At 35.9% G+C, this 23144-nt stretch overlaps 2 protein-coding genes across 2 annotated transcripts in view; one reads left to right on the forward strand and one right to left on the reverse strand.

Annotated features, from left to right (window-relative positions):
* Positions 1 to 21679, reverse strand: part of LOC131586093 (1-phosphatidylinositol 4,5-bisphosphate phosphodiesterase zeta-1-like) — a 48798-nt gene extending 27119 nt beyond the window's left edge. The window contains exons 1-6 of the mRNA XM_058852833.1: positions 21525 to 21679; positions 20362 to 20512; positions 15817 to 16051; positions 9117 to 9318; positions 7409 to 7553; positions 5405 to 5560 (exon numbers count right to left, since the gene is read on the reverse strand). Of these exons, the coding sequence (XP_058708816.1) occupies positions 5405 to 5560; positions 7409 to 7553; positions 9117 to 9318; positions 15817 to 16051; positions 20362 to 20512; positions 21525 to 21679 (1044 nt within the window). The remainder of the gene's footprint in view (positions 1 to 5404; positions 5561 to 7408; positions 7554 to 9116; positions 9319 to 15816; positions 16052 to 20361; positions 20513 to 21524) is intronic.
* Positions 21680 to 21794: 115 nt separating this feature from the next.
* LOC131586094 (F-actin-capping protein subunit alpha-3-like) lies at positions 21795 to 22339 on the forward strand. Its single transcript, XM_058852834.1, is given in 4 exon segments — positions 21795 to 21894; positions 21897 to 22071; positions 22073 to 22221; positions 22224 to 22339. Coding segments are annotated over 4 exon segments (540 nt in total).
* Positions 22340 to 23144: the final 805 nt, after the last annotated feature.

Here is a 23144-nt window from a genome sequence, read left to right on the forward strand (position 1 = left end):
AATAGTTACCCCCAATCACTGAAAGTGAAACACAGAGTGAAAAAATGGCATAGGCTTTTGTCTGAACTTCACACATCTTCAAAAAAACTTATAACAAATGTATGGTTACAAATTCAGTGACTGTGTGAAATCTGAGTTCTTTAATTGGTAATCAGCACTGCTAAACATGTGACACCTTTTTCTCTACATGTCCAGGTCTTCTAAGAGAGCTGAAAAGCCTTTTAATGAGCTGAAAGTCTGAGCATTCACTATAACTTCTCCTTTCTAGTTTTATTATGAAAGGCAAAATATGTTAAAAATACATTTGCTGTTTACTTCTATAAAAACTGCAAGCATACTAAAAAATTCAAATATGTAAAACATCATAGGACCTCCCTAGAGCATAGTGGGACTTCAAGACTGGCATAAGCAAAAACCTCGAAGTGCAATCAACTAGAACAAATATTTACATAATTAAATGAACAAAACCTTTTTCTTGTGCATTCTGGTTAATGGGATGTATAACACAAATCAGCTGAAGTAATGCCAAGTTTCCAAGATAAAAATCACAAGCACTTTGGATCGGGCAAACCCACCTATTGATGACTACAATTAATGTGAAAATTCAGTGCCCAGAAATGTAAGGAACAAACCCTGGATTTGAGACAGAAGTATTAAAGACAGAATAGCTTCTCCTGTTTAAATTGAGCTTGTTGTTCCCCCTTCTTCTCTCCTGACCAGCTGTAGGTGCTCAGTTAGAGGAATATCAAGCCTTGAAAATCTTGCTAAGTAACAAAGTTAAAATCTCTTCTGAGTTTTACATAATATTCTATTTCAAGAATGATACTGCTGCCTTAAATACTGATATAGGGTTAAGATACAACACCTCCTGTGAAGTCTGACACAGGGAAAGGTTTTGAGACAATGACAAGATTTGTTAAGTACAACTGTTAAAAAAACCCAACACCAGCTATCTTTAACGAATCACACTTAGTGAAGTGTGAATGGATGTCTTTGTGGCAGCCTTATAAATCACAGTTATCATCTACAGATACTTTATATCAATACTGTATACTTATTATACAGATATTTTTAATCAATACCACCAGCAAGGTCTGAGCTCTAGGCAAACAAATATTAATTATATCAGGAGCAGCATTTTAGCTACCTCATAGCAAGTTTTCCTACAACACATTTACCCAGTGAGAAGCACCCTACCCTGAAAATTCCATTTCTGTGTTGTGCTCTGTAGTAGACTTCAGGTAAGTCTACTTACCTTAAGTCTACTTAAGGATAAATAGCTGTGCTATAGCTGAAACTATATTCTACATGGGCAACTAAATCTCTGGATGCATTGGAAATAAGTCCAGATGATTGCAGAGAAAGATGGTTACAGGTTGGCTCAGAGTCTTCATTGCACAGATTCCTTACCAAAGTTCAATGGTCCAAGAAGATGCCTTACCAAACAAACCACATGATTTTTATACACCAAATAAGCCATTGACCCAAGACCTACCTGGGTAATGATATAAAATATGGCAATGTCTTGTTTTTAGTTACCTCCTGAAGTTGCTTTACAATGCAAAGAAGCTATTAACAGATAATGACTGTCACATGTTTACCACATTTCTGGGAAAATCATGTTCCCTCAAGAGTGCAATGCCTAAAAATAGTGAAGGAATTAGATGAGTCTTCTGTATGTACTCACTACAGCCTAGAGATTCCTGAAATTTTATGAGAAACAGTATGGATTTTTTTATTATTATTTTTGAGGTCATCACCAAGACATACCACATTCTCTTTTTTTTTTTTTCATATTTTTTGTAAAGAATAGATGCCATAGACTGATCAAAAGGCATAAGAGTGACTAGAAACATTTTGACTTGCTAAGAAACAAAAGTATTTCTGATGCAAAGACTTGGTCAAGACATTTGCATATGTGAATGTGTTGGTCAAAATAAATAGGAATTAATCTCATAAATGAAGCAACAGAATTAGATGTGCTTAATCTTGAATTTCTCACTGAAAACACTCACTGTGTAGAGAAAGCTCTCCTTTTTATACTGAGTAGATAAAGGTGAAGAAAAGTGTGAAGGATGAGTCCTGGCTTATGGAGTTAGCTGGTTTTCCCCATAATAGCAGAATTTAAAATATCCATAGCCCATGAAGTTGTACTGGAGACCTTCTATTGATCTTTCTCAAGGATCTCATTAAACAGATCCTTTTATTTGGACACCACAGGTTTAACAACCATAGGGAAGCCTTGGCAATCCTGGCCAGAAATGCTTCTGAGACATCACAATGCAGTAATTGATCTTGCAGCTGTGTGGTAAACATTAAAGAGAACTTGTAAAATCACAGTAGTTGCCACTTCACTTTCAGTTAATCACACAGCAATATCTCATTCCAGCTTTGTGACAGGAAACCTGCAAATAATAAAAGATTCCTAACTATCTGATATATCTATCCTGTCAGCAGTGTAAGGCAGTTCAATGCTCTACAATGCAAAATAATTGAGGAACAAACTTTCATCAAAGCATCAATGTGCTTACATTCTTTTCTGTGTTATATTGGATGCCCACATGCTCCTTTCAATTGCTGTCAGATCTCTTGAGAGGAAGAACACAACAGGGTAAGTAAAACCTTATCTCTTCTAGCATCCTGATATTTTCTAAGTTCATCTACAAATTGCTGCATAAGGCACTTCATTCCTTCACTTTCTATCAGCACATCACCAGGAGTGCTGGTACAACCAGCAGAGATGTCTGGCGCCCGTCACTGATGTCAAATCTAATTTAATGCAGGACCTGACTCAAAGGACCTGTTATTCCAGTGAAGATTAGAGGGAGTTCATGAAGTCTCTTTAGAAGCACCATGATGGCCAAGACTGGGAGCAGAGAACTGTATCAGGTCTGTCGCTTTGGGTGGCAAAACATCTTCTTGGGAAAGAGATGGGACAGGTGAAGCTTAAAAGCAGCCTCAGTTTCTCATGGGATAAAGTTTGTGGGAAAGAAAGAAGTAGTGCAAAAGTCTTCTCCTTCCTCCATATGTAGAGGAGGAATTGTGTGCTGAGATGCCACAGAATACAGGAATTGCAGGGAATTAATAATATCAATATAGTCAGATGGAAGTGTGAATATATGACTGAAGGCAAAGAATTAAAAAACCTTTAGTCCTGAAATTTTCTGGGGTTTGTTTTTCAGATGAAGCAAGTGTTGGGAAAAGCAGAGAGAGGAAGTGTTCAGTGATCCTCCGCTTTTATTTCCTGCGCCTCCATGTGATTTTCACTTAGAATTACAATGGTAGGAGACATCATTGCAAGGTGGTCCAAGGAACCACCTAAGAGTGGGCGTGTTCCTCATTTTAACCTCCTTCCACACACACACAATCATCTCAGTTGACAAAGGTATAGTTCAAGACCTACTTAAAGAAAGAAGCAGAAGATTGACCATATAAAAGAAAATTATTTCGATGGAAGCCTCCAAAACTCCAAAACCTAAAAGGAACCTGTAGTTGTCTAATGTTTCTTTGAAGTGTTTGGAGAAACTATGTGATTTCCCACTTCATGTACACACAAAATAACCATTCAATTCTGATCTTGAAGAACACTGAGGTGGCTTTTTCCCTTTTCTTGCTAATGCTCCGTCTTGAAAAAAGTGGACCAACAACTTATATAGGTGACAGCTTTTTTCTTTTTCACACTAACTGAGGATCCTTCCAACAAAGAGCATTTCAAATTCATCATTTGTGGTTCTGTAACATCTCTTTTGCACAGCTTGAGTAAAGCAGTCTGAAGACTAAATTCAGAATTTGGTTTTCTCAAATGACAATGAATTTACCCAGGCCTTGAAAATGCACAAGGTCCCAAGCTTTAAAGATGTGATGTCACTAAACTCCTTTTTTGGCTCTTCAAAAAGATGCCAGCCAAAGTCAAGCTTATATCTGAATTTACAAATTCAGTCATAGCTACATATTTCCATTGCTAAGTAAAGTCCTACTGACTTTTCTTACATGCATGATCAGAAAACCTAGGAGAAACAGAGAAGATCCTCATTTGTGTTCATTCTCAAGATAATAATTTTCTGAATTAAAACTTTTGTAATCAGGTGACGACAGTGGCGTTATTTAGGTAATCCTTACACCTTGCACAGATGGGAAATATGTCTCACAATACTTTAATATGTTAAAAGCTCAGGAGAATTAATCTCAGCTGACAGCATTTCCATACATAGACCCAGCAATCCATTTTCAGGCAAAACTCTACAGAGCTGACTCATGAAAACTCTAAGCTGTGGAAATATGAAGTATGAACTCCCTGTATCACAGTAACCATATGGTAAGGGACATATATCATAGAAATTAATATTTTTAAGTGTGTGATTCAGTGATTCCATTTCACTGATTTTGTGCTTGCTTCAGAGGACATATGATCCTTGCACATCTCCTACACTGAATCCAGCCGTGATTTGAGAAGCTTTACAACAAGCCCTCCTGTTTGATAGAGTTTAGATTTTTTCCTAATTGAAAAAACAGTTTTCAAGGCTTCAAAATTATGTTGGAAACCATGATGCAAAAAAATATATTGCTACAATAAAAAAAAAAAAGGGTGGAGAAACATGAACATTAAATATTACAACATTGTTATGGAAATATAAGAGTACGGTAATACTTCAGCACATCTTCTTGCACAGATCACTTCAAAAATATTTTTCCTTGACAAATCCTTAAAAAATTATTTTAAACACCTTTTGTGTGTTGTTTTTCCTTATGGCAGTGCTTCCTTCCCACATTTTCATTTGCATTTTTTTAGCTACTGTAAAAACACAAGGAATAAAATATGGCTATACTGGCAACAGCGAGAAGCTGAAATAAGTATTTTGTATGTGTGCACGTATTTGTGCTACAAAAGACTTGAAAAAAGTTTTTGTCCTTGAAAGAAAATTATGTGCAAAGACTGGAACAAAGGAAATGTATTTGTTTTAGTTTGCAATAAAATTTTCAACACCCATCTAATTGCCTTTTCTGACTTCATGTCCCAGGGGTCTCGGGCCATCCGCTGAGAAACACTGTCTGAGGGAGAAACACACTGAGAAAGAGAATGGCTTTGCAGTAGCAGAGGACCAAAAACAACCTCCATCATCACTGTTATTGACAAAAAATGTAGGCTCAGGTTTCCATTTCAATAACATGTTTAAATTTCAGGAATTTCCTTCAATTTAAGCAACAAAAAAATAAATCAGCAAATAACAGATGTATTTCCATGTGTTTTTTTGGTGCAGTTTAAATATTTTTGTTACTACCTGAAGTCTATTTCTGACACAGATGTGATCCATAAATTCAGTCCCAGAGGACTGAAAAAAAAAAATAATGAAGAACCCCACCATCATTTCCATTTCTTTCACAGAGAAAAATGAAAACTTATTACCTCAGGAGAAGGCAGTTCAGTCATGTCTACTGCACCACCAATTGGTGTAGTGAGAAGTTTGTCACCTAGAATACTTTTCAAGCAGTCTGCCATTACTTCCTGCTGTTTAGGGCTGCAGTGGTTCTCCAGAGACAGTATAACTGGATAGGCAGATGACTGGAAATATAATTTTAGGATTTTATTATTAATAAATAAAAATATGAATAATTGCTTTTCCAAAATATCTTACAAAAGTCCCCTTGGCCATCTGTATTTACATTCATTTTCAAAAACTTCAGAATATAGATCACTTGTTCCAGGTTAGTAACACAATAAAACAGGTAACATTTGTGGAAAAAAGAAAGCACAATTGAAGAAGAAAAAAGAAATGCACCTTCAGAAAGTTAAAACAGAGCTAGACATATATGAAAAAAGGACTGCTTTGTTTTGGTTTTAAAAGCTAAAATCAGATTCTAAAATTAAAATTGAAAGCATAAATCAGAATTAAATGTCTTTTGCTTTAGTTTATGACAGATTTTTTGACTACTTTTCAAATAGTCTATCAAGACTCTGATAGTCTCCCCAAAGCTTGTTCAGAAATGATTTCCTTTACATGAACAAGCTATGGATATTTTTTATTTTTGATAATACCACAAACTTTTCTAGGGACAGTATACACTTTTCTCATCACACTACTCAAGCAAGGGTAATTGAGTAAAAATTAAAGCTAAAAGGTGAAAAAGAGAAAATTAGTAAAAATTAGAGAAGAACTCAAAAGAAATGCATCCATCTAGACTTATAAGTAAATCTCATAAGTTGCCAATAATACTGGTGGATACCAAAAATATAGTCTGAATGAAATCTTTGCTCAGGCAGAGCCTAAATTGTCAATAAGGAAAACACCATTTTATGTTTTTCCTGTCTTTACATTTGTCTCCTGAGCACTTGCTATTGACTTTTAAGAGAAGAAAAGCTCAGCCTGCATGGACAGCTGGTACCAACCATGACCTGTTGTGATTTTATCATCTCATTGGCACTTGGGCTTGAGAACTGAAGTTTGAATTAGAGTTAAGCACTATGCAATATGCTGTGTGTTAGCAAGAAGAGGAAAGTTTTATCCAGTGGGTTTTGAAAAACAGTGGAATAAAATCATGTTTTTAATTTCACTTTTAAAATCAGAGATTAATTAAGTTTTATATAGAAAACAGAAAAAAAACACAGCTTTGATTAACACTGAGAAGGCTATAAATACATATGCATGAAAATCCACATAAATTTATGATCGTGGATGTATATATTCATACACATAATGCTGGCCTGATTCTGAGATTTATCTTAATATTCATTCAGCACTTCCTTTGAGCAGGAGTTTCACCAGAAGCTTATACAAAAGCCTGAGACGGTGCAAAAACTCTCCAGATTTCAGTGTTTTTCTAGAGATAGGTAAAAGGAACTTTGCTCTGATGGGTCACCTGACCAAAAAACATCAGTAGCTGCTAACATTTATCAGTGTCAACATTCAAAATCAAAAGAGAGGAAATGGAAAACAAAGTCTCAAACTCATCTATTATCTAATATTTTTGTCTATTTTATAAATTCACACAGAGGATACAAGACAGACTCATAGCAGCAGAAGAGTAAGTGACAAAAAAACCTTTAAGGGATATAAAGAAGGAGGAAAACATCAGAAAAAATCTGAACTAGGTCTTCAATATAGATTCAGTCCTTGTTTAAATTATGTCAGGTGAGAATTCCACCTAACAAGCTGAGTGAGATCACCTGAATCCTTTGCACTAAGTTTGGTTTATATTCATTATCAGGAAAAATGATTATGATTCCTTTAACTAGATTTTAAACTACATTAAGAACAAATAGCACAATTGCTCTGCAATTAATTTTTAAAATACCCATTGCTCAGTTGCATTTTTTTACCCTGGAGAATTTACAAGAGCCATGTCCCCACTTAGTTAAAGCCACCATCCCATTCTAACCAACTCATGTATACACACACAGATCTGTACGTACCATAAATGCATACTTGTCAATCACATGAATTACAGAGCGAAATGGAATTTTGCTTGTTAAAGTGTGACCATGATACACAATAGGTTCGTTGTTGGTGCCATCCCAGCAGTCAATCTCCAGGCAACGGCATCCTTTTAACAGAGCACTTCAGAAGAACAAGAGAAACAATTTTGCAGCCAAAAGAAAGATAGCAAACTTTTTTATACAAGTTGCTGTGTTTCTGATTACAAGCACAGGGATTAATTACAGAAAAAACACCTCATTTTCACCATAAATAGAAATCCTACAGAATTATATGAGACAGACATACTTTCTGTTTCTGCCTATTTTAGGTGTGTGTTATTTAATAAACTTTATTAGACCTTTAAAGAATATGGGATTACCTGCATTATCTTCCTTAATAGGCTAAAAATCAAAGATTTCAATAAAGGAATTTTAGAACAAAGGCAAATTGCCACTTAAAATAAAAGAATAAATATTTTCAATGCTATTTTGTGCTACTATTCCAAACTTGCTTAGAATTTTGAGAATCACTATATTTAAAAATCTATAGTACTTGGAGAATCAGGTTGCACTTGGTCTTTACATAAAACAGTTCCTCTCCCCAGACCACATTTCTAAGAGTGCTAAAGTTTCTGAGACACCCTGACTTTACTGCTTTAATCTGAATATGTTAGTGTCATCCCTTAAATTCTTAGGTTTCTAATATTTGACTTGCAACTAACTGAAACATTTCTTATAAACTGTTTTACTTAATTACCAAGCTGTCTTTTACATCCTGCTTTTCACACATTAACAATATGTCAAATATGCCTTTAGCTGATTTTAGCATTTTCCTCACACATATAGGAGATAAAGAGAGAGGGGGTTATACCTTCTTTGCAATTACTTTCAGCAAGGCAGCATTAACATAATGGAATTTTAAATACTGTTAGAAATTCAGTACTGTTTCTGATGGTTGCAAGTCACTAAAGAACATCAAGAGAGCAACCAAAAAAAAAATTACAAAGTGTTCAGATAGATGATGATTCCTGCTGCTTTCTCTTCATTAAAGTAGTACAAATAATTCTGGACACATCTCCTCCTAATTCTTAATACATCCTGCCCTCTCAGAGTTGCATTTACTACACAATTAATTTCTTTCTTCCCTGTCTTGGCAATAAGGCATCCTGGTCATCATCCTCTTGGAGTCACACACTGCACAGGTTCCTCTCCCTGCTGCCTACTTGAATGCCCATGTTTTGTTGTTTTTGTTGTTTCTAACCTGCCCACACTGCAACATGCACTGAACACAGATATCCTTGACACAGACATACTCCAACACACATCTTCTACATTGAACAGATCACAGCTTGCCCAGGAATTTTACATTACTTTCAGGGAGTTATTTATTTTTTGCATGGCACGTTGAGATTAAAAACTGATTTAATCGTGTACTGTACAATATACTATAGATTCCATTTGCTGCAAGGTTGATTTTCTGAGATGTAAGTGAAAAAAATAGATTGCTTCCAGACTATGAACAGATGGTTTGGCAAATATATTGAAAAGTGTACACACAAAATAAAATACCACTCTCATTTCAACTTGTATCTTTGATGGCTTTGTCCCTTATTTCCAAGTAGGATTGTATGTGACTTAGCATTAATTAAAAAAAAAAAAAAAAAGCCAAAGAAAGTTTAAAATATTAAAAATTATGTCTATATACCTGGTATAGCCCCATAAGTGACTGGGTCCCATTAGCTGGTCAGCTATCAAGTAGGTGTTGTGAGAAGATGAAATAAAATAGTCACATAATGGCTGGTTCATATCTTGATAGACGGTCTTGTGCTGGCTTTTAAATATTGAACATTCGTCTGAGTTCATGTATCTTATAAATCCTTCAAATGACAACTGCCTTTTCTTCCTCACTGCACAAAAACAAAAGGAAAAAAAAATAAATCTCTGTTGTGAAGCCACTCTGATGCACTTTCTGAAATTTTTAATAGCCAATTCTGAACACTGCTAAAGGTTATACAGCACAAAGCTTTCCTGCAATTTTAAAATTCATACCAAATGTATAAACAACACAAACATCAGATACGTGTGACTCTGGAGCTGAATTGCTGTGGTTCAAACTTCTGAGAGGAAAAAAATGTGTTTTGACACTTTTATTCTTCTATGGACAGCACTAAGAAGAATTTTCAGTAGTCCTAATTAAATATAAATAAAATATTTGTCATTTACTTTGGAAAGTAACATGCCAGACAACGTGTTAAGGGAATCTTCTCTTTTAAAAGAACCAGGATTGTTCTCTAAAAAGTCAGAAATTCTCAATATAATCTTGCAGAAACTATGACTTCTAGCACCAAATGTCTTTGCCAGGGGTGGAAAGTTCCAAATAAATATTGATCAAATCATGTTTAGAAATATTTGAAATAAAAATAGCATTGTAACCAAAGAAATAACTGTCTACACAGATGAATTGCAAATCAAGCCTATTACACTACTATATTTATAACAAAATGAACTAATTGAGTCCATACCAGTGATAGTCATCCCATTTGTTTTGGTTTTGACTGATTTAATGGCAAACAGAGCCATTACACTGCCAGCTACTGCTCTCAATGTCATGTTTGTAATGCAGTCATTTTACAAACGATATAATCTCAAAAGTTAGATTTGCTTCAAAATATAGTTTGAATTAGTGAGGGATTTTGCTCAGTTCTTACTCTAAAATAATTTTATTGTCACCGTTAGGCTAGTAGTTAACAATAAGTAAATAATCCAAGATTATTTTATGTTAATAATAGTTTAGAAGTCGATGTATACAAACTTGGGGACTGGAAATACCAGTAGGAAAACCCCCTTTTCTGCCCTGGTAATTCTTACTGCAGCTATAAGAATCAGAATGTACAAGTTAGAATTGCAATTATCCATCTTTGGTGTGTGACAGACTGGAAGTTTTACACCTGGATGAGAATTTACAGAAAATAATTGTTTCTCAATTACACAGGTCTTTGAACTAGAAAACTTGCAATGTTTTACAATGATAAAGAAAAACAGAAGGGCATCCAGACATCAAACATGCATTCACCCAACAACTTATTCCTAACAGAAGTCTTTCTGAAGTTATTCTTCCAGTCTTCCATTGATGAAGAATCCACAGACAACCCAACAAAAGCATTTCAACTGCTAAATAACCTTGTTAGGAAATTTTTCATAATTAGGAAACAGAAATTTACCCTGAAACTTCCTTGCTGTCCAAAATATTTGTTCTGTTTGGTATTATTCCTCTCCTCTTTTTTCACACTTTTTCTCCTATGAACACTGCTTTTGCACTTCCCACTTTCCACTCCTTTCCTCAAAAAAAAATCCAATCCAGGGCATTTTCTGTTTCAGATTTCTGATAATTTTCGTTTTTCTGCTATCCATCTGTATTGTTAATCTTTCATAGGAGAAAACAGGATACTATTTCTTCATGGAATGTCCTGACAAACTGCAACTCACTTTTACCATCTTAGAAGGGTTTACGTATTTATTATTTTCTCCTTTTTTTTTCTAGTCACTGACAGTGACTAGTTCTTTAGATGTTCCCTTTCTAAAACAAATATTACATTTGATCTTTTCCAGTCTTTCAATTCATCATTCATTTCCCCCCTGTTTTCAAAAGTAACCTTTGACTTGTATTAGTCAAGCTTGTTACAATTTTCTAAGAACTTGGATTTATCCACCTGTCTTCACTGACCTGATTACATCATTTAAGAAGGTCCTACCCTGTTCCATCCATATTTTTGACTATCTTACTCAGATTAATAATATTAATAGTATTACAGAACCGACTGTACTTATTGCATCGGGAATTTCTTTGGTCTTCTTTTAGCTGAGAGATTTGCAGGATGACTTCTTGCAGCCTTGATGACTCTTGAAAAGTGAATCCTATAGATTTATCCACATGCACGTGGTATATTGTTCTATACTTGTAACAACTGGATTAAATTTCTACTGTCTGGATCTTTAAAAAACATTTTGAATTTTTTCACATTACTCAAAACAGAATACACTCATCCTGTATGTTTTGCCTCTAATGAATTACATGAGCTGTCTGGATTTCATTTTGGATTATTTTATTTTTCATGGTCTATAGATTTCTCTGAGCAATTACAAGTAGAGCTAGTAACTATTTGTGTGTGTGTGTGTGTACATCTTTTATGTTCTACCTTTTCTGCATTTATTTATTAAATTAGTGAAAAAATACTGGCTTTTCAGTCTTGCTTTTTTTCTGAATTATTTATGATGTTTTCCTGGCTGTTCTTGTCATCGACAAAAGTTAACTGCAATATTCTCAAGAGAAATTAATGTTCAAGCAAATATGCTAACGACCATAATCCCCAAAAAATGAACATCTAACATTGTTTTGTTAGTCAATATGTAAGCTCATAGACTTCAGTAAAACATTCAGCTCATGTCTCCAATCAACAGACTAAAAATCTTTGTATTTTTACAGAGCTTACATTTCTGAGGAATAGCCCAGCCATGCTATTTTCTGACCACTTACAGACATTTTCTGCTTCTACATTAAAGGAAATGGGAATTCATCTCCATAACTATTCCACAGTGAAAAGACTTTCATCAAGACCTTACATTTCTCCCCTGGAGGAACCTCAGTCTTTTTCTCCATTAGGACCTTTTAGCAGTAGTTAGTGTGCACACACATATCCATTTGTTGTAGAAAGGGAAGGCAAGAAAAGATTTCTGTCTTCTCGTTGCCTCTTTTTGTTCACAAAGTTCAATGATTTCTTTTGTCTTGCCCTCCTCTTTTGGATAGTGTACAATTCATTTTATTAACAATATTCCTTTATATTGTTTGGGGTTTTTTTAAATCTGATTTAAGATAAAATTATTTTTCTCATTCCTCCTGTTAGGGTAAACTCCAGCTCTGCCATATATACAAATACTGTCATATCAGAGAGGAATTATGGATATTTGAACCTGGGTATTTGAAAAACTTGGATTACATTATACATTATTTTCAGAGTTTATTACATTCCATTTTTCTTATTTACCTTGGAATTTCTTTGAAAATGTTTCTCTTCAGAAAGAAAAAATGGAAAACTATCACAAGATGTTTGCTGCCCTGAAGGCCTTTAGAGTACCCACAATGAGGCACACAAAACAAGCAAGAAATCACTCTGCACTGGCCAGAGCCTCCTGCAAGACCCATTTCCTCCTGAAGGGACTGAGTACAACCTGCAGCCCTGCCAGGGTCTGGGAGAGGTGTCTGGACTGAAATAGAGACTCAGGAGTGGGGAGGAGAAGAGCCTGAACGGAATGTGAGACTAGGAAATGTGGAGAGAGAGATGTTTCCCATGTTTTTAAATGTATGTGAGTGCTCTTTGCTTCCAGAGAGCTAAATGAGTAATTAAATGTCTATGGTACTTGGGCCAGAGAGAGTGGAGTGGGTACAGATACATTTGCTGGGAATTTTAGGGGTGAACTCATGAGAAATACTTGCAATCACAGACAAGGGTTTTACTCTGCTATAATGGAAGGAGGAATCTTTCAGTCATTAAAAGGCAGAAACATCATCAGATGGAATTTCATACTATGAAATTTGACTACATCAGTATGAAACATTCATGCTCTAAGGGAACAATAAAGAGAGAAGTATTTCCTTGACTAAAGTTATAATACACTTAATTCTTTTCTAGTCTCAGTTTATATTCTAGGGAGGCTTTTTCTCCCTTACCCACACTTACAGCTGGTGCATGCTGGAATAAAGTATCTATCTGAGCAGCAGTTCACTTTTCTAAGGGTTTATATCTCATAATCACCTTGTCTTGAATTTTTTCCCTGAGACTAGACCTTTACACATCTTTTCATAATCTCATATATTGTGTCTCTCAAATCCAGCCACAGCCATTGTCTTAGTTGAGATTTTTAAGCCATCTTTCTTACTTCACATGATTTTTTATGAAATCTGTGGGAGTTTGGCAGAGATGTCTCCTTTATTAAGTTTGATTTACCTTGGCCAATGGGATCAAATGCTCTCTTCTGCAAATTTGTGCTCTACATTCAGCTCTGTCTCGCATACATCAAAAATCCAAAAAAAACCTTCACGACTGTGTGCACTAGGAATAAACTGCGAATGTTTTTTTTTGCTTCACAAATACATTCTGGATTACTCAAAGTCCTTGTCTGACAGATGCACCAGGCTTATATTGTTATTTACAAAGCAAGCTGTTTTTTTTAAGACAGGATGGCATTTTTGCCCTGTTTTTGTATTGCCTAGCAGGAAAATAGGCAGGAATAGAGTCCTTGAATGGCTCTACATTGTAAATAATACTGGGATGCACTTTCTTATCCTCACTGTGCCTCTAATCCTATCCATGTAAATGAGCAGAATTTTTTTTAAAAAAGACATATATACTAAGCTTAAAAAAAATTATTTAGTTAGCATGTTTTCTTTAATCTCATTTAATGAGTTGAGTCTTCTATTCAAAGCTAATAGTAAAATGGGAAGATAATGGAATGTTTGGGAAGAATAAAACTCTCATTGGGGTGCTAGTAAGACACAACTGTCAGGTGTGAATCACATATTTTGTGATCAATTCCATAGAAATGGCTCTTTCTACCAAAAATGCAAGGTTTTAGCGCACACGTGAAAAAACCTGTTAGTGTAGTATTTTGACATTGGGCATCTAAATTGTATAACAAGAATGAAAGATTAGTTTATTCCATACTGTCCTGAGCTAGCTACAGTACCTACAGAGAATAAATTCAAAGTTATCTGGCTCAATAGCTTTGAAAATCTCTCTGCAGAAATGTTAGGGATGCACTGGATGCTATAAATGGATTTATTTAAATTAGATGTAAAATGTAGTCATTGTTTTCATCCTAATCTTGACATAGCAGTGCTATCACATTTATGAGAGAATGGTCATTACTATTAGCAAACCTGTCAATCAAATGTCAAAGCCTGGCCTTTTCCCTTTTTGTAAGACACAGGGAGGGCAAGGGTGACAGATGAGTCCAACAGATCATCCTGATGAATAATGTTCTGTAGCAAATTCAGAACGACACTTACACAAAATGGTCTATCACAATACCATATGAATCATCTCTCATGTCAATCATAACTGGAACTTTTCAAGAAATATGTTTGAGTGGGAGTATGAATTCACTCAAAGGAGCATGAACAATACAGAGGTTATTTTGTTCAGCGAGATTATTTCCAATAACAAGACAAACAAATTTATCACAGGTGAAGAAACAAACAAGAATTTGTCTCAGCATCTGAAATTTCAACCAGACATTAAATTAAACCTATAGAAACGTCAGTTGATATTTATAAAGGTGTTTTCTAATGGACTGAAGATTATTCATTGTTTAACTGTGCTATAGATTTGAACTTTCCCATCAAAACAGGTAACACAAAATAAAAGGAACCTTTTAAGCTGGTAATTTGAACAATTAGTAAACATTAGCTCCTCTGAAAGAGCAGAATATGTTTAATAAAATACAGTTAAATTTGAAAGGCAGCCTTAAAGAGTAAAGGCATAAGGAGTCACATGTTTTTATTACTGGACAGTAAGTGCCTCTAAATGAAACACCCAATGTTCTTCTGTTTCTCATTGAAAAAGTGGCATTTTCCATTTTCTTCTTCTACCACAGGTCACCATAGAAAATCCAGTGCTATTATCCCAGAAGAAATATTTTCCCCTTGGGTTTGTTTTTCTTAACCACTTATCAATTCCACCCGTTTTCAACGACTGGGAACCAAGGAAACGAAAGAATTGAACATATTCCACTGAATAAAGTAACAGCTTGCAGCAAAATGCAGTTCTATCCTTTTCCTAGCTGTAAATTTTGCCACAAGTTGAAATCAGTGACGCTCAGCAGAAGTGTTACACCCCAACTTGAGGCACCTTTAAATAGGTGAAGAACATGTTACAGATTTATGAAGCCCTCCTCATCTCAGCATTCTAGTGATTCACAAAAGGTGACCAGGCACCTACAAAAATTTTCCACAGTGCCCCTGCAAGGAAGTCAGAAGGACATAAAAGTCTTGTCTGAGGCCTTGAATTTTCACTAAGTGACTCAAGGGAGAGAAGACAGTGTAACGAGCAGAGAAGAAAAATGGCAGATATGGACTTTAAGAAAAACAAATTGAAAATGGTTTGTAATGTGCTGAAGAACAGAATTTGTAGAAGGACTAGAAATAAAAAGATAAAGAAATGACAGAAAAAAGAACAGAGCAGAGAAAGGAGGGCACCATAAAAAGAAATTAAAACACAGGAAGAAAACATAATAAATAGATGAAAAGACATGCTTTTAAAGAAATAAATATATGAGGTTTAGGACAACACAGTCATTGAGAGAAGCACGAGAAATAAGAGCTAGATATCAAATAGTTAAACTGTACATACCTTCATCAATGGGTTCATACTTCATAATAATTTCTAAGGCAGTTGTTTCATTAGCTTCAGTTTGAAATTGTTCTTTTATAAGAAATTTAAGGAGCTGGCTGTCAGGTAGAATTTTGCCATCTGTCGAGTAAGCCTTGAATAGTTCTTCAAATTCAGGCCTGTGTACAAGAGCTCGATAAATTGCTCTGAAGTCGTCCATGCTAATAATATTTCCTGACTGTTTGTCAATAGTTTTCTGAGGGAAAAAAGCAACCAAAATTTATTAAAAAGAAAAAAAGAAATTAATGAAACAACATGCAATTATACAAATTATGCACCAAACACTCTTTTATAACTGACCATAAGAGTGAGCATCATAGAAGAATCCTCAGGCAACAGTGATTACACTCCTCAACTTTTAGATGACACTTTGTGTGCTACAAATATTTTATGTAAAGTAAAATGGACCATATGACACAATTAGCATCTAAATAAGTGCAATAAATTTAGATTTAATGCATTTTTAATATTCAAACACATTGTTGAAAATCTTTAAAATGCTATGCATTAAAATAAATGTGCAGCATAAAACTTATCAAGTGGAAAATATATTTAGTATAATACCTCTCCAACAGCTATTTACACCATATTGTAAATACTGTCAGTCAAATTTGCACACAAAATCAGCAACCAGTAATCTTAAAAATGAAATAAGGATGACCAAATTACCAAGAAATACAAACCTTTCAACACTTCAATAAACGAAGTTTATTGTTTCACAACAAAACAATATTCAAGTTTGAAGACAAGATATTTTGTAAGAACCTATGACACCATGTTCTAATCTTAACAAGCCAGAATGTTTAACTTAGATTAATTATTCACACTTTCAGAATTCTTGAATTGTAAGCTTGTTTTCATACAGCTTACAGAATGTTAGCATAGTAATTAATTTCTGTGTTTCAGTATAAAAGTCACTAGAAAAGTTAAAAGGCCACAAAAGAATTTGAGCAGAATAATGCTTTTTTACCATTTCTGCTTTTTACATTTTTCACAGGTTTAACAATTCTATTTTTCCTTTAAAATTTTCTACTTAAAATAAGTAACTGCATATATATATAAATAAGCATAGAAATAAATATATGTCTTGCATATATATAAACATAATATATAAAAATATAAATATAATATATATAATATATAAATATAAATTGCATTTCTATATAAATATAAATATAAATATAAATATAAATATAAATATAAATATAAATATAAATATAAATATAAATTTATTAAAACATTAATATAATATAATATAATATAATATAATATAATATAATATAATATAATATAATATAATATAATATAATATAATATAATATAATATAATATAACCATAATAAGATATAATATGTAATACGTATATTAAGATATAATAGCATATATATAATAATATATAACATATATTCTATTATATAAACTATATACTATATACTACGTATATTAATATTATTTATTAATATATAATATAAAATATAGTATATGCTATATGCTGTATATTGTATATATGTTATATATTAGTTAATTATGTACTGATTAATTAATTAATATCAATATAGAAATATAAATGTTTCTAACATTTTAGCCTGATTTTTGCTTAAAACCTGCCAAATCAAGAGAAATCTTCTGACAAAATTGCTCACAAAAACCACAAATGGCAATCCACTGCCTCAGTGCTTATGACTGTAAACTGATGAAAATTCTCAGTTGTTGGCTCCTTAAACTGAGATGCCAAAGACACCACGTTCCAGCATCCAAACATCCAAACATGGCCCTTACTATGGCTGCTTTGGCTTCCACAGAAATGTCTAGAAGCAGGAAATTGCTTACTTGAGCTCTGGCTGCTCTTTGATCAAGAGATTGGATTACTGCTAAATTAGATTGGTTTTGAAGCCATACCATGAAAGCCAAAAGTTTAAAGATCTGGTGCCAGTTCCTTCCTATGCAGTAAAGTTCTTTCTGCACTTCTGAATAAGTACAATAGGAGTAAAAATATATTAAATAACTGAAACGAGTACAAAATTAAATTTCATGAGGAGTTCTAGTGAAAAAATCTTACAAATGAGTACTTCAGTGTTTGCTTTGAGTTTGCAAAAGAGAATAATAATGATCATTATTAACAGAAATCACCAGCAAGAAAATATTTCTGTACAAATGCTAATTATACACATTTCATTACTGCTGAGAAATTCCCCATCTAAGGTTGATTTCTTCCATCCAATTTTTAATGTTCTTAACAGTGCTGCAAATTTGCTTATAACCATTAAGCAGGAAAAGAAAATACCAACTTCTTTTGAAAATAAACAGTCTATCAGGACTTGGAGGATGTTCACTTAGTTACTGGCACAAAGAGAAGCTGGACAAAAAAGTAAAGTTTCTATTTTAGCTGCCTCCTGGTGAAATACAGGCAATAATACTACACAAAAGAACTCTTCAAATTAAAGTGATAAAAATCATGTCACTATAAAAAGATATTGTAAATTTTTGGGGTAGATTTTTATCATTCCTATTTTTATTAATGCACATCAAATTTTTGCTGTTCAGAAAAAGAAGAGACAAAGTCTTGAGAGAAATTAGATGAAAATTTATTATTCCTTAAAACCTTAATGTTCATAATTCTGATACTGCTCAAAAGAGTATTACAGTAAAATAAGCTCAAAGAGAACAGAGAAGAAAAAAGCTGATTATTCCTTAAAATTAGCTTTCTATAAAATGTATTTTGCTATGTAGAACCATTAGATTAACTGCTGATGTGCAGTTAATTACAAAGATGTCAGTAACATCCAGAATGCTTTGGATTTTTACATATTGTTTCGCTGATGAAATATTTGAACCCCCCAAACTACTGAACCCCTGTAAATCTTTCTCAAATAGCATAGGGCACCTAACAGTACTGCTATAAATAACTAGATCAGGCTATTGGGTATAATATGTTGTTAAATACAACTAGATCAGACTTCTTCTTTGCAGGTCACTTCCCTCAAATCTCCTTTTCTCTTCCCACAGCTGACCATCTCTCACATTCCTGCCAGAAACCAAAGTAGGGGGAAGATAGAGGAAACAACGAGAAATATTTTTAAGTTCTCAAGAGATCCTCTAGCTTTGAAACTTTCTCCATGCAGTGAAAGTTCAAAAAACCACAGGAAGCCTCTTCAGCCAGCGTTGAGCTCATGCTGCTGGTTCTACCTTGGTTTGAGAAGGCAAACAATGAGAGAGGAAGACAGGGTGAGGAAAGCTTAGTGCCTTCCTTCTTATGACCTTTCTGACTTGCCATAGTTAATTGTCTCTGCCAAATCAGGACAAAATTTGCCAGCTGGTTGCAACATTCTCAAAAGAATCATATCTATAAAGGTGAAAGTAAGTAAATATACATGTATTTATATAAATATATATATATATTTATATATATATACACACTTGTTTTCATTCCCTTAGGGAAAAAGCATTACCAGACAGATGGGGTTTTTTGGGGGGGAAATGATGTAAAGGGAAAATCTTAGATATTTTGAGTCATTACATGAAGAAAATATGTATCCAGTACTCATTTGTTAGTATTTGCTCACTGAGACAAGATCTGCTTGGCAGTAGTTTGCTTGCCTACACTAAATGAACTTAAGTCCAGCTTCTAGCTGTATCATATAATCTTCACAGAAATATCTTAAAAACTGCCACCTCTCAAGGCCAAATCCGTTCCCAGGGAGTTAGAGAGCGATTCCCATCCATTCAGGCACACCTCTTAAATATTACAGGAGAGGTATAGTGGAGAAAGGAATGAATGTGTGCTGGATCTAAAGCCTGGACAGCTCAGAGAAATCCCAATTGTCCTCCTGGAAAGAGGATTTTGAGAAGATTGCTCTCATGGCTCTGTCCAGAATCAGACAGACATGTCTGGGCTCATTAGCTTGACCAGAGAAGCTGAATAGGATGAAACCAGAATGCTTTAACTTTTCTCAAGCGCAGACATGTTACAAAAAAAAACCTGGGAATCCAAACCAACATATTTTCCATCTTACACTAATTTGTTGTGGAGAAAAGACAGAGTTATGTGGGTGTCAGTCTCTCCGAGTAACAAGCAGTAGGACAAGCAGGAGTGGACTCAAGTTGTGCCAGGCTATTAGGAAAAATTTCTTCACTGAAAGTGTTGTCAAGCATTGGAACAGGCTGTCCAGGGAAGTGTCTGAGTCACCATTCCTCGAAAATACTTAAATACTTGTAGATGTGGTGCTTAGGGACAAGTTTTAGAGGTGGACTTTTCAATGTATTAATGGTTGGACTCAGTGATCTTAGAGATACCTTCCAATCTAAAGGCTCATGATTCAAATTCAAACCCTGGGTTATCTATTTTACACAGACATGAAAGACCTGGAGGAGGAAAATTCTTTGCTGATTTTGCACACCACACTAGCTTGAAATACATTTCCCCAAAAATTAACTTGAAAAAAATCAGCAAACATATGATGTGTGTAACTTCTAAACCATTCATTGCTTAATGTACATACACCTTACCTTGAAAATATGTTTTAAATGGTCTTCATCAAATTTTATTTGCATTTTTTCAAGCAGCCTCCTGCAGCCCTCTAAATCAACATTCCCATTCTTGAAATCATTCTGAATTGTATTCCAAAACCACGTATGAGACGTCAGGTTAAGGAAGATTCTGGCCAATTAAATTGCCTTTTAATGGAGGGGATGAGGGGGAAAAGTTTAATTTCATTAAACCTAAGAAGATTGTGCTTCCCTTTCTTCATACTCTAGAACATCCTTGCATTCTGCCCTCTGAGAATGCAGCAGGCCCCAAGGTGTGCAGGAAGAGATTTCTGCTCTGTCCTCAAAGTCCCAGAGAGCAGTGACAGAAGGGCCGAAGGGAGGGTGTGATCAAGGGGTGGTCAGGGTGCAAAAAGGGCTGCAGTGAGAGGAGGGAAACGTGGGGAAGCCGAGGGGATTCAGCAGGCTCAGGGAATGGTGGGGAGTGCCAAGAAACACCAGGGAACGAGTGCTCCCAGCATTGTGCCCACCCAAACATTATCAACCGGCCCTGGCTGACAGGACTGGCTGCCCCAGGCCCTCCAGGGCATCCCCTGTGTGCCCAGGCCTGAGGGGAAAGGGCCATGTCAGGGGCATCCCAATGGCAGCTGTCACAGGGCAGGGAGAGCAGAGGAAGAGGAGAAGGTAGAAGAAGAAAAGGATATCTGTTCTCATCCATGGTGGCTGTGTACCGCCTGCTCCAGGCCCCTCACTGCAGTGGCATAGCCGAGATCTCACTTGGGCTCACAGTGGGCTCCTCATGCCACTGTGACCTGACAGAATGGCATGGAATGTTCACTCCCCCATCCTTCCAGTGTCGCTCCAGTGTTGCTCTGGTGATGTCACAAACTGCAGGCGCCCAGCACAGGCCCCTTCCTGCCCCCGCTCCACCACCCTGCCACCATCCTGTGCCTTTTCCTTCCAGCACAAAGTGTCCCCAGGCCCTGCCCCTGTCTCCCACCCATTGCTCCACCACCCTGCCACCATCCTGTGCCTTTTCCTTCCAGCACAAAGTGTCCCCAGGCCCTGCCCCTGTCTCCCACCCATTGCTCCACCACCCTGCCACCATCCTGTGCCTTTTCCTTCCAGCACAAAGCGTCTCCAGGCCCTGCCCGTCTCCCACCCTTAGGATATCCCACACCCACAGCACGTCTGCTGGCAGGAGCTGTGTGGGGCAGAGCAGGCCTTTTGCAGCCAGCCGTGCCAATGTCCTCCAGGGGAGCTTGGCCAGCTTGGCCGAGGTCTCTCTGTCCCGGTCCGAGGTGACAAGCTGGTGAGGCAGAGGCTGCCAGCACAACATCTTCCCCCAGATAACCAGGAGCACTGTGCTACCAACCCACTGCAGAGACCTGGGGGGAAATCCCTTCTTTGGGCCTTGGAGAACCAGCTGGCTTCACGGCACAGGGTGATGGTGGATGTTGAGAGCTGTGGGATGCCACCCCAAAGTGCTGGGAGGCCACCCAAGCTCCCACTTTCCTGCTGGGAACTTCTCTGTCCTCAAAACCAGCCTGGGCAAGAGCAGCTGTCCATGTCCTGCTTTGAGGCACACCAGTATCAGCCTTCAAATCACTGGGACAGCCCTTGGAAATCAGGCTGGACTTACACCCTGACTCCATTTCCCACTCGTTTTACAGGAATTCTTCCCCAGGCAAACTGCTTCGAAGTTGCCAGCTTCCGTGTAGCTGTCAGCAAGCCTGAGTGAGACTCGAAATGTGACAGACCAAAGGCAGTTTGCCACAGATTTTATGAAACTTGTGAAAGCTGAGGACACCAAGTTTTGTATTGACATTCTGGAAAACATTCAGGTTTTGTCAGAGGATGTATGGGACGAAAATCTGTCGAGGAATTCCCTGTTACTCACACTTTTATGAAGTGGAATAAACTATGGAACAATCAGCATCTGAACACCAAGGTCTCCAGTGCTGAAGTGCCTCAATGCTTACTGAAATACCAGCTTTGATACGATGGCCTAAATAAAAAATGGGGAAAAAAGACAAAATGGAGTTGTTTAATTGATTTATTTCTGGATCACTCAGGAGAGTACAGAGACTTCCATCAGTCAATCACCACTTTAAAAATAATTCAGGTCTGCGGTGACTGGAAATAATTTGGTTTTTTTTTTCACTTTCTTCATGTACTTTTCAAGTACTTTACCAGGGATGGTCAAGATGTCAAAGGCAGCACAGTGCTCCAGCTGAGATAGCAAGCAAATTCTTACTTTCCTTCGCAGTTTTAACCAAAATTATATTCACTTTTGTAATTTCACACCAAATGAACCATTGATTATAAGGAATCTAGTAAGGAAGATCAGCAAAGACATTGGGACATTATATCTAGATTTTTTTTTTCATTGCTACTGAAACCTTGTAAATTCAGCCTTCAGGCTTTGCTTGTGCATATATCTTTCAATCCCTTATATAGATACATGAACAAAGAGAAGATCAGGACACTGGAGGAATAAATTTCTTATAGCTAGTGCAGAAGATATTTCAGGACTGACCAGGGATGTAGGCTGGGTGTTGCAGCATTAAAGAATAAAGAAATGCTATTCCTCTCTCCCAGTATTTATTACAAAGGTCAAAGGAATGCATGTGATTTTGGTTTACTTTCAAACTATAATAGTGATTATTTCCTAACATTTATCAGAGATTATTACAAATGCCTACCATCCTTGCTGTTTTCTGTAAACATAACTTTTAATTAGAGTTTCAACAGAAACAAAGTTTAATTGCAAGAACTACTGTAAATACTACACCTTAAAAAAA

Source organism: Poecile atricapillus, chromosome 18 (genome assembly GCF_030490865.1).
Source record: "Poecile atricapillus isolate bPoeAtr1 chromosome 18, bPoeAtr1.hap1, whole genome shotgun sequence".
Classification (NCBI taxonomy): domain Eukaryota; kingdom Metazoa; phylum Chordata; class Aves; order Passeriformes; family Paridae; genus Poecile; species Poecile atricapillus.